The following is a 12,971-nucleotide window of genomic DNA, read 5'->3' as shown; positions in this document are numbered from 1 at the left end:
CTGGGAGGGAACACATGCCCTGGGAGGCGAAATGATGTCTTTATGGGACATCATGGGACCTAGTGCCTTGTCAGTGCTCCCTGCCCCTTGATCCCAGGCCCCCTCTAGTTGCCTTTTGACTTTGGGGGCAAGTTTAGAGGGCATCAAAAGGTCTTGGGCACATTCAAGCTCTGGGATCTCTTTTTTTTTCCCTTTGCCGGCTGGCGAATGCGCAGCTGCGCAGGGCTAAGCAGCGGCGGCAGAAAGCCTATGGGCACATTTAAAGTGCCCAAGCCCCTTTAAAACAAAGGTGGTCTCCTGCCAGCTGGTGATCAGCTGGTGTTGGCATCCTTGTCCGCTTGCACTTTGCCAGTGTCAGCAGCATCATAGATGCCTCCTCTCCTTTGGTCCCCGCGCTCCTGCTGAATCTGCAATGCGCAGCCACAGCTGTCTCCGCTGCCACCGCTGTCCCCCTGCCATCTCCCCTCACCTCCTTTGTACATATGTCAATATTTACAGTTTTAGCGTTTTTTATTGTTAGGTGAAAATGGCACAGGAATGTGTGTAGGGGTTCACTTTAAAGTCCAAACTTTCCAAGCATCGCATGCGTACATGTTGCTCTAGGGTTAGGGTTAGGGTTAGGGTTAGGGTTACGAGGCTTAAAATGTGCCGCAGCTGTGCCTCAGCTTCCACAGCTGCATGGCAGCGGACGTTGCAATTAAAGCCTGACTGCAAACTGCGCATGTTCCAAGACCCCAACTCACTATGCGACGGAGCTTTTAAATGGGCAACTTAAATTAGCGGTGTAGCAATTCTGGTGCAGCTCTCATGGCTTCTTCCCCTTCTCGATATGTGTCAGCATTCAGGTAGGACTGCTCCAGTTTCTGCAAAATGTTTGGCTGGGACCATATAGCTATGAGGTCAGCCGTCTCAGTATGAGACCAAGACGTCCCCCTGCCTTTTTTCGGGGTGCTGGTGGATGGCTGAGCCATCCTGCCTGGTGGCAAAGGGGAGCCGCCACACAGCTGTGCCAGGAGCAGCCAAACTGTGCCCGTTCCCAGGTGAGAATGGCGCAGGAATGTGTGTAGGGGGTCACTTTAAATCCCAAACTTTCCCTTATCACTTTCTACAACCAAAACATCCGCCGGCAAAAGTTACAACTTCCCGCGGTTCTAGCAACGCATGCGCACAAGTGGCTCTAGGGTTAGGGTTACGAGGCTTAAAATGCGCCGCAGCTGTGCCTCAGCTTCCACAGCTCCATGGCATCGGACGTTGCAATTAAAGCTTGGCTGCAAACCACGCATGTCCCGGGAACCCGACCCATTATGGGACGCAGCTGACACGGAGCTTTTAAACCGGCAACTTATATTTGCGGCGTAGCAATTCTGACGTATCGGTGCAGCAGCTTACAGACGGATATGCGCAGGTACGTATCAAATCAAAAAGAAGCGGAAAAAAGCAGCACCTTTTTAATGCCGCTTCTTCCCGCTTGGGGCGTGTTCATGACGGCATTCAGGTAAAGCCCGTCTGAAGGCTCTACCTTCATGACATCATGAGTACATCCCTTTTTGCCCATCTGTAACCCGCCTGTATTACTTTTGCATTGTAGATGCTGCTCCAGTTCAACACTCAGACCACAACACTCACTACCAAATTATTATAATTTATTCTTCATGAATATATTTTGGCATGAGTGTTCTATTTTTTCCCCACTAAAAATTCTCTGTGTGTGACAGAGAGCAAAGTGGCACTAGCAATGCTACTATTGTCACTAAGCCAATCTCTAATATTTCCAACTTTTAATCATGGTTAAGAATTTGGATCTGCCTTCTCTTTCCTTCTATTCTGTGCAAATCTACTTGGCTGTATGGCAGATATCCTTAAACATAATCATATTTGGTTGTGACTAGAATTTGAAATCCCTGTTTATAATGGTCTTGAAAACTTGTTTAAGAAGGAATCTAGTTACCTTCTGCTTTTCTGGTGCTAACAAGTATTGACAAGTATTAACTTTAAAGCTGTTGCATAATCCAACAAATAATTGGTGCATGTGTACAAATGCTACAGTTCTGTAGTTGTTGCTGTGTATCTTCAAGTCATTTCTGAATTAAGGCAACCCAAAGCCAATCCTTGGTAAGATTTTGTCAATAGGGGATTTGCCCTTGCTTTCCTCTGAGGCTGAGAGAGTGTGACTTGAGCAAGGCCACTCATTGGGTTTCCACGGCCAAGTAGGCATTCAAAACCTGGCCTCTAGAATCATAGTCCAACACTCAAATGACTGTACCACACTGGCTTTCACAGCATCATAACGTCTTGATTTATCTCATTGCAGCTGAAAAAAGTCGAACTGTTGAATATTATTCCTCTGATTCCACCTGTAAGTCCTAGATTAGGTGAAATCCAGAATATCTCTTTAAAAATCACACCTGACATTGCAAATGGAGAAATTGGTTTCATCAGCAACCTTCCAATAATTTTACATGAGCCAGAAGATTCAGCTTTTACAGTAGTAAGTAACTATTTCCCTACATTTCCTCTGTAAGCTGCTTTAGAGAAGTGCTGGGTAATTTGGAAGGTGGCAGGATTCCACATCACAGACACATGGTTGACAATACATCACTTCTAGTTCCAAGGACTGGTCCATATACAGCCATGTTTGTGGCTGGCAGGTGTGCGTACTGAGGGATATGTCGTGAGGAAGCCAAACCCCCACATTTTGTGGTGAGTTGGGTGATTTCTTCCGGTGTGTTTTGGCCATAATATGTGAGAGGTCTGGAGGGCTCTATGGTGGACACAAAATGGAGGCCTAGGGGCCATATGTGGTATATAAACTGTCCTGATTTGAAGAAAGTACAGACTCTGCCTATGGCACAGAATGTATTATAACAAATATTTTTGTTGAAATATTTTTCATTTCATTATGGTTCTATAATAAGAACAGAGTTAAAACAAAATGTCATTGTTTGTTCTCTATGAACTATGGAAAAATCAGTTCAAAAGAAAAAGTTATAATGTCCACAAAATTATAACTAAAATAGTTGTTGTTGTTGGTAGATGCATTCAAAAGAACTCAACTGATGGTAACTCTGTCATAGAGTTATATTGGCAAGATTGATTCAGGAAAGGTTTGCTGTTACCTTCCTTTATGATGGAGAAAGTGTGACATAACTAAAGGTCATACAGTGGTTTCTATGGAAGAGCACTCGAATTCCAAATAAAATTAAGATTAGAAGCAGTATATATGTCAGTAAAAGGTGATCCAAAATACAGTTTGGATGGCATTTAATATACTTAACATTCTGCTAAGGAATTTCCATGGACATCTAGTTGGCCACTGAATGCTGACCTAGGGCTTTGGCCTGATTTAATATAGCTCTTAGTTCCTAAATTCCTAAAAATATTTAGCTCTCAGAAACTGTCAATGCTTTCCATATGCAGAGAATGTTGTGGAAGATTTGTGTGGGGGGGGGGGGGAGGGGAAACTATTCATACCTCTTGTTCATACTTTGACAAATGTGTTGTTAGAATTTAAGAACGGCTATAATCTGGTGACCAGAAATGGATATGTATGCATTCAGAAAGGAAAAAAAAAACCTCACCAAATTTGGTATACTTTCCAGAGCTCCATTCCCTTGCATCGGGATGGGACTGATGGACAAGCCACTGTGTTTTGGAGCCTGATACCTTCTGGCCTCAACCCCAAAGCAGTAACTATTGATGATATAAGCCCTTTCTCTGGATCTGTTGTTTTCTTATCTGGGCAAAGTGACACTGCAATCAATATTACTATCCAAGCTGATGACATCCCTGAAATGAATGAGACTCTGATATTGTCATTAGACAGGTACTGTGACAGATTAAATTGTTGAAAGCAAATCAACATATCCCCCTCTCCCTATCAAAGATTGGCTAACAGCTACTTACACTGGTACATGTGCTGGTAACCTCTCATCTCGATTTCTGCACGCACTCTACATGAGGCTACCCTTGTGCCAAATCTGAAAGCTTCAATTGGTGCAAAATATGGCAGCCAGGTTGGGTGCTGGTAAATTCAGATTTGACCACATAACACCTATTCTAAAATCCCTCCACTGGCTGCCAATCAGCTTCTGGGTGCAGTACACGGTATTGGTTATCACCTTTAAAGCCCTACATAGCTTGGGTTCAACTTATTTGTGGGAACACCTTCTTCCTTATAATCTGCTCCACACACTCAGGTCCTCTGGGAAGAATTTACTGCAGCCAAAGAAGACCAGGTTGGCTGCAGTTTCCCAGAATACCTTTTTATTGGTCTCTCCAAAAGTGTGGAATGACCTGCCAGAGGAGATCCATCATATTACCATCCTTGATGCCTTTAAAAGGGCTGTCAAGATGGATCTCTTCTGGCAGGCCTTCCCAGACTGACCTCCCATTAAAAAATAATCCCGTCCACACCTAGTTGTTCTACTCCATTTACTCATCTTTTAATTGTTTTATAACTAATTTTAATCTTGAATTTGTAATTGATTATTTTATTTTGATGTTGGTGGAGGGTTTGGTTGTGTAATTTTGATTATGTTTTGCTGTGTGTTTTTATTTCTTTTTACTGTAGGGAGAGGCAGGATAAAATAAATATTATTATTATTATTATTATTATGATCTTGTAGCACCTTTGAGGCTAACTGTGTGAAAGAAGTTGTAGCATAAGCTTTTGTAGAATTAGTCTGCTTTCCCAGATGCATTTACACTGGACCTTACCGCATTGCCTCCGGGGACGTAATGGGGATGTGACGAAAGGGTGCGGGATGAGCACAGACTGGGTGCTATCACTCATTTTATCACATGACAGAATGCCGCCACTGCCTGAAATTCCCATTGTGTTCCTGATTCATCCCACAGGAGGCAATTTTCAGGAACTGTTCAGAAGCGTTCCTGAAAATTGCCTCCTCTGGGACGGATCAGGAATGCAATGGGAACTTCTGGCGGGAACGGTGTTTCAACAAGCAATAAAATGGATGATAGTGCCCATTCTGTTCTCATCCCACTCCCTTTCATCAAGCCCCCATCGCATCCCTGGGGGCAGTGTGATAAGGTCCACTATTTGCATATAGCTGGGAGGAGTCCCCATTAAACACAGTTGGTTGGATTTAAATTTAAGTGTACCCAAATAAGCTGTTAAAACCAGCCTGCCCAACCTGTTCTCCCTTAAAGCAGCCCTTCTAGCTGACCAGAAGTATTACATAGGGAGTGGGGGGGGGGTGATGAATGCTGTAAGACAAATGGATGGTATATTGTGTGAGGAATCCAGTAGGTTCTCCCAATTTCTGTGAAGCAAAGTTGGAAAACTGTATCCAGTTCGCACACATAAATATGGAGACAACCCATACTGTGTATTTGCATATTATGCTAAATCATGTTTGAATTTGTTGCTTTAGTCATGGTTTGTTCTCCAGATGACCAAACAGCAGTTTTTGCCCCACTTTGCTAACACATTTTCTTCAGGCAACTTGCCATAATGGGCTTTCTTTTCTGGTTGAACATTTACTGGAGATAAGGAAGAGGTCCCTGTGACTGCTTATTGTTTAAACCCTTCACAGGAGCAACTTCCTGGTGTATTTGTTATTGCTACTTGTGTGTCTACTAGGCTGGAGCTTGTGACAGGCCCATCAATTGAAAGATTGTAATGTAAAAGACCACCAATAGACTGCCTGCTATAATTTGCTTGAGTTTATAGCAGCCCAATGAATATCATGGCAAAGCAGGGAGTATGGACATTTCAGAGTCTTTTGGACTTTTTTCTGGATAGCACAAAGGACTGCATTTTTATAGTACTGTGAACAAAGGTATTTGTGAGATACCACTCACAAATTTAGTACCAAAGTAAGGAGATTCCAGCCCCCTTGCATTGGTGAGTTATGGTGGGATGAGTAGTTCCAACAGGACTGCACAAGGCCACTTGGCTTGTCAGGTGGGTTTTAGGGTGTGTGTGTTTGTGATCATAGCAAATGGTACCAGATCATAAATGGGAAAAACAAAAATTACAAGGTTGCTGGTCTAGCTCCTAATACCATAAGTACTGAACTAACAGCAGCATGAGGTTTAAATATGTATTCATCTGAAACCAAATATAATTCTCCTTTCATGTTCATTTCTTAAAAGATGATACACATAATGAGAGTGGATTCACAAAAAGTCCCCCAGAATCTGCTGATTTAAAAAGCCCATTATTCTTTAGAGATGGAAATAATATTTGAAAATATTCAAAAAACGTTTAAAAATGTTTTTTGAGTGTCGAGAAACCCTGACAAGAAGAATCCTGGACTGATGAGAATCTTCACCGTTCAAGACTTCTTCTACACAAAATTCACATATGATTGTTTTTGCACAGAGAACCACATTTTCTGCACAGGAAACAACATTTTAGATGTGGAAAATAGTATTTCAATGGAAAAATATTAATTCCTGGATAGAGAATTCAGTTTTCCATGCATAAAACACTACAATTCAGGACTGGTTCTGCATAAAATTTGCACAAGGCTCATTTGCATAGAAAATAGCATTTTCTGCACAGAAAACCATACTTCTTCTGTCGAATTATCAAGAGGTTTTCTGCATGAAGTAACCATGTGCAAATTTTGCTCATAATAAGTCCCAAACAGTGAATAATATTTTTTTAAAAACTGAATAGTTTTTGAAGATTTGCTTCTAGTGGGAAGCAAATTTCTGCAATTACTTATTGCTACCCATAAGAAGAAATTTAGTGAAGAATTACATCCCTGTTGATCTTTGTTTCATGCTTAATCAAGTAAGAATGGTTACAACTAAATGGGAGCGTCTGGAATCCTGAACCATACCTATAAAACATATATCTGCAGTTTACTCAGAAAACATTTTCAGCAGCACATTTGCCTTTATCAGCTTATTTGTCTTGGCAATGAGGATTTTTTTTTATCAGTGTGTCTTATTGTATCAATGCCATTGGCAGCAGTTTCCTAGTATTGTATGCTTGCATCTTTGTGAAACCATTGCTTTTAAATTTCCTGCTAAGAAAATGTTCATGTCAAAGGGGTGAAACAGATGGCCCCCAAAGCCTGCCCTGGGACCCTTCAGGGCCATGCAGGGCCCATTCACATCAAGGCTGTGGCAACTGCATATGCAGCAAGTCCCAATTGACTCTGCCACCGCGATCTCCAACCAGCCCACTGAAAAGGAGTAGATTTTAATGGGATTGCTTTGGCCCAGCTCATGTGCAGGCACTGCCCTCAATGCAGCCTGACACTGGCCCTTTAGGGCCATCTGTTTGAGGGCAAAGTGAATTCAAAAAGAAGTTGGATTGATCCTCAAAATGTTGTGCACTTTCTCTTTATGATCAGTTCCATAATATTAACCAGTCAAAAGGAGGGCATTGGCACACACTCATATGGATATTTATAATGAGTTTTTTTAAAAGGTAGAACCATGTCTCATGTTTGTCATTAATATAAAAATGTGTGTTCTAGCCACTTGGATGAAGAGTATTGTAACTAATGTCTTGTTACTGACCTACAGTCGTCATTCCCACTCTGCGAAATTCTATGTGAAATTGAATCTTCTGCTACTGGCTACATTATCCATTTATGTGTGTCTTTCACTGCCATCCTTTATCATCATCATGTTGTTGGCCTTTAAATTTAAGACTGTCAGGAGTTGCAAATGCTGGTTTTGACATGGTTCCCTGGTAGTCTCTCTTACACGTTCATTGTGTATCTCCAAAGCTCATCTAGTACCCATTTCCATAATGCTTTTCTGCTCATCAAATACTACTTTGCTGTCTGTGCCACTGTTCTGTATACCACCTCTTTTAGTCCTTTAAATCTAATTTGCTTATACCAAGTTTCCTGAGCTATTATATCAATACACCAATGAAGAACATAATATAAAGTTGCCATACCCTGGATCCAATCATTGGTCTATCTAGCATTGTCAAATCTGAAAGGCAGCAATTTTCACATGTTGTGGATAGATGTCTTACCCAGTCACGCTGCATGCTACAGACTGAACTCAGTCATGGTATCATATGCTGTTCTACTGAAAATCATCCTTCCACTTGGTGCTGCAGGCTAGAATGGGCAGAAGATGTGGCTCAAATGAAGTTGGTAAAAACAAACTGTTAGTTAAAAGCATATTTTTTTTGGTAGTGACAGAGAATGTGTGGTGCGCCAGACTGGATTGCAACTTTCATTAGTCCTAACCAACATGAAGCCATGGTTAGAGGAAATGGGAGCTGTATTCCAACCAGAGGTTCCCCATTCTTTTTTTTACTGTGTGCCTTCAAAATTGTGAGCCCTTTAAGGAAGGATGGTGTCATATTTGCAACTAGCACATAGCAATTCTTCAGTGCTAAATAAAATGTTAAGAGTACAAGTAAAATGTATGTTTTTCTTCTGCTACAGGTATTTTTTAAGTGTCAGACTTGCTGTGCACAGTCCTTCTATTAGAACTATTATTGTCAATAGGAATTTATCCAATTTCTAAAGAAGCATGCCTTATTGTGATTATGCACTTTCACCCAACAGTGAATTGTACACAGTGAGCAATAATAATGTAGATAGCAGTTCATAATAAATCAACGTAATTGTCATCTTTAAAATGCTAGGTTTAGTGTCAGAGGCACTCATTCATTTCCAGTTTTATCTTCTGACAAATGTGTGTGCTTCAGTGCTAAACATTCATTTAAAGCTGCAGCAGTTTGAGACTTAGGGAAAATGCTTTACTTGTTTACATCATTCTTACCATTTGATTTACTGAAAAAAGGAGTCACAAATAACACTTTATGCTGTTTTAATGCCTGATTAAATGAGGGCTTTCAAACATGTCCCGTTACAAAATTTAAACAATAGTAACCCCCTGCCCTTCTTTAGTTGCTTAGACAATTATTTGGGCAGCTTAGTGGAATGACGGGTCCAGGGGGCTTGTACATCTGTGAATAAAATAGACTGCTTTTGTCTAATTAAAAGCACTGAGTAATTACGAATGGCCTTGAATAAAATTTACTTAGCTGCTGTGGCTTATAAGCTTACACTGTGCTTGGCAGTCAGCAACTAGCTCTTGGAGCAGTGCTGGTAAGGAGAGCCTTGAATAGTCCTTGACATCCCAATTGGTCATGGGGTCATCTCCCATGAGTGGGAATTACTGAACCTCTTGCTAGCATTAGTCAAAGAACTGAGTGCCAAGGAACTAGGATTCCCCTAAAGTGAACATTAGCTGCTATAAAGATACTGGTTTTTTAAATTTCTCCCTTTTTAATCCCCTTACTTACAAAGAATTTGGCAAATGGTGGTTTTTATTCCTACGCCCCATTTCTTTCCTTCTGTATTGACAGGGTACAGACAGAAAGGTTTGTCGTGTACTTTGGGTAAGTGCAGCAAGCTGTGTCTTTGTCTTCAGTGAATCAGCACTTTGTTTTGGAAGTGGTTGGGCTGGACAAGCCTCTGTCTCCTTTCATTGCTTCTGAAGCACCATGCTTTACAGACCTCCTTGGGCAATGCATGCTTCCAATTGCCATTTTATTTGGGAGCATGGGGTAGTCAACTGAAAATGTTTCATTATGTAGGTTCTATGACTGATAACTACCAAAAAAATGTTATGAATGCATGGCTGGGTGTTTGATGTTTGAGGAAAGTACAGAACAGTAGACTGATTGTTCTGATTTTTTTTTTAACCATTGGAAATCTTGGCCTCCTAAACATGCTGCACCTAAACTTTGAATTTGAATTCAATAAAAAATGATTTTCTCTACATATTTTCTTAAACAGATTGTTGCTTTTTCATTACAGTGCTTAGGCAATATGCTGTGCAGTCCTATATAACAACAAATTTATTGATTAGTCTACAGACCGTATCAAGGTATACACAGTACCGAATGCAAAGTACAAAATACAAAATACAAAACTCCGAGTATCAAAATACATATGCTTGGTCATATCTAAAAACTCATATAAAATTAAGTCAAAAGTTAAAATCAGTACAAGCTAAATAAACGCAAATAATAAAATATGGAACAATATACACTAGACTAAAATAAGACCTAAAACAGAGTAGGGGGAATCCATAAGAATATTAAATAAAATCATCATTCTATATGCTAACTTAGAAGTAAGTTCTGCTGTGTTCAATGAGACTTCCTTCATAATTTAAAAATATATACAAATTATCCATGAACATAATGCTGCAGTTTTTTTTTTTTTTACATACTGACATAACCAGTAGCTTAGATCATTACTTAAGAACATCACTTAAGGAACATAGAATTTGGTTAAGATTAAATGTGAGTACAGACAATTGTTCGTAGTGAAGCAATTTTAAAAGCTTCTTACAGAAAGTAAAAGTCCTTTACTTCCTCTTTGTTTTTCATATAACAGGATGTAATTGGTTTTGGAATACTTGGGACAAATTCTGTATCAAAAAATGAATTTAGACACAAAAGATTTGAATTACAGGCATTCTTCTCTTTTTGACATTGCTTTTCGATGATCTACTCTTCCAATGATATAAAGTTATTATTTGGCATGTGGGCCACTCTTTCAACAAACAAAAGCACAAATATAAGTAAGAATACCTCTACAGTGCTGTATTATAAGCACACAATGGCACCACAAATGACTTCTAAGGAATATAGTACACATACTGAAGGAAAAGATGGCATTTTGCATTATGCTTTTGTGACTATGCACTGCTTTTTTTCCCGAACTCGGCACCACCTTTTTATTCAGTCTGTGTACTGTATACTGTAGAGGCACTGTATAAGTGTTCATAGTTTTATGCTTATACAATATTAGAATATAATACAACATATAGTAACATGGGTTCTGCATTCCAATAATTTCCAATTTTTGGCAGCACTCTGAACCTTAAAATGTCTAACAAGTTGAGAACTACTGTAATTGACATTTTCTATCAAATATGGTTGGAAAGTTAAGTTGGGGGAGTCTGTTCAGCATTAGGAATACAAAACAAAATTTTCTCCTCAGCACTTTTCAATTCAACTGCATGTTTAGAAGTAAAGTTTGCTGTTCAGTGCTTGCACAGATCACTGTATTTTATTGTCTTTTTGTCATTTGTGCATGTTTGTTCATTTTTTAATCCAGCCAGTGTGCCAAATCATAGTTGGATAAAATGAGGCCAATGAAGGAAGGGTTTGTTTGTGGTCCCTAAACTTTTTCAGGTTATCACCCTCTTTCCTCTTGGGTGACGGTCCTAGCTCCCCCAATGCCTATTTCTTGCTATTATGTTTACTGTTCATGCCCCAGCCAGTCAGCAGTGTCTACATCAGCTAAAGCCAGCCCTCCTCCTCCTCCTCCTCCTCCTCCTCATGTATAAATACAGCAGCAGCAACAGCAGCCACCACCCTCGTCTGTGTCAGCCGTACAGTAAAAGGGTGACTGGGTGCAAAGGGAGCATTGACCAAGAAGCTGCTCAGCTGCTCTGGCCTTTCCCAGAAGCTGCTGCTCAGTCAGCTGCTCAGTCACTGCTCCCTTTGTACCTTAGGAGCAGCAACAAAGCAGCTGGCTGAGCAGCAACTGAGAAGCTTCATGCCCATGTGGGCCTTATGTAAAAGGTTTCTCAGTCTCTGCTCAACTGGCTGCTCCCTTTGCACCCAGTCATCCTAGGAACAGTAACTGAGCAGCTCACTGAGCAGCAACCAAAAAGTCTCTTGACCTTGCCAGCCTTGTGGCAAAGGCTGGCATGAGAGAGGGGTTTCTCAGTCATTACCTTACTAGCTGCTTGGTTGCCTCTCCCAAGATGACTGGGTGCAAAGGAAGAAGTTCATTACCAGCAAGGAAGGACTCTCACTCTTTCTTTGCTGGGGCTGAGGTTTCTTGCTTGTTTTCTCTTCAGGGAGGAAGGACTCTCAGTACGAGACTTTTGCATCTCACTGAATTACTCCCCCCCCCCTTTCTCTAGAGACGTGCCTTCCCAAGACAACCTCAAATCCCCCCCCTCAAAAAAAATTGCGTCTTCTACTACTACTTCTCTTGGTCTATCTGGCAATAGAAACAGGAGCAGCAATGCTCACAAAGCTCATAAAGCTTAAGCATGGCCTCAAATGTGAAAGTTCCTTTTTGCCACTGTTTCTTCTCCACTGTCACATGCTTAAATTCCTCATCCCCATCATGATCCTAAAAGTCACCTTGCACACCAGTGCTTTGACTAAAGTCCCCCTTGCTCTTCCCGTTTCCCCTACTGCCCCCTGGATCTTGCCACTGCCCCTGGGGTGGTGGCACCACCCACTTTGGGAATCACTGCTTTGTAATATAACATGTAGATTCAAGAGACAGTTTGTTTTGTTTTTGTTTTTTTATTTATATACCGCTATTCCAAAGATCATAGCGGTGAACAGCAAGTAAGCTAATTAGCAAGTAAGCTAATTTGCCCCCAACACTCTGGGTACTCATTTTAGCGACCTCGGAAGGATGCAAGCCTGAGTCAAGCTTGGGCCCTTTTTGCTGGTCTTGAACTCGCAACCTTGTGGTTTTGAGTGAATGGCTGCAGTACAGGCATTTAACCACTGCGCCACCAGGGCTCCATAAATTTAACTAAATTTAAATAATACAGTAAAATAACCAAATTAACAGAACTCTCATATTGTCTACTTCCAAAAGGAAGCCAATGATGGGGCCAAGCTTATGTTCATTGAACGGAAGTAGTTTGGGGTGATGATGATTGGGAAGCTCTGTTATATTATTTTGTCTTTTATTTACTGTAGGTTTTAGCACTTTTAACCTGAAACTAATCCCATACTGAAAATACTTTTGAATGCCTTCCCTCAGGGTGAGTGTAGAAAATCAAATCCTGAAATCTGGATATACTAGCCGTGAACTAATTATTCTGGAAAATGATGATCCTGGGGGAGTATTTGAATTTGCTTCCTCTTCTAGAGGACCCTTCAAGATAAAGGTGAGTGGACAGATGTTAATTGTGTCCACACAGGAATCAAACCATATAAGGCCATTGACTTATGGGACTTCTGTTTT

The 12,971-nt window shown here is 40.8% G+C and overlaps 1 protein-coding gene across 1 annotated transcript in view; it reads left to right on the top strand.

The window, feature by feature from the left end:
- ADGRV1 (adhesion G protein-coupled receptor V1) overlaps positions 1–12,971 on the top strand; it is a 384,090-nt gene that overhangs the window by 30,287 nt on the left and 340,832 nt on the right. The window contains 3 exon segments of the mRNA XM_042447787.1: positions 2,312–2,488; positions 3,600–3,823; positions 12,768–12,894. Coding sequence (XP_042303721.1) covers positions 2,312–2,488; positions 3,600–3,823; positions 12,768–12,894 — 528 coding nt within the window.

The sequence above is a fragment of the Sceloporus undulatus genome, chromosome 2 (genome assembly GCF_019175285.1).
Source record: "Sceloporus undulatus isolate JIND9_A2432 ecotype Alabama chromosome 2, SceUnd_v1.1, whole genome shotgun sequence".
NCBI lineage: Eukaryota > Metazoa > Chordata > Lepidosauria > Squamata > Phrynosomatidae > Sceloporus > Sceloporus undulatus.
Note: the sequence above shows the minus strand (reverse complement) of the source record. Positions and strands in the feature narration are given on the sequence as shown.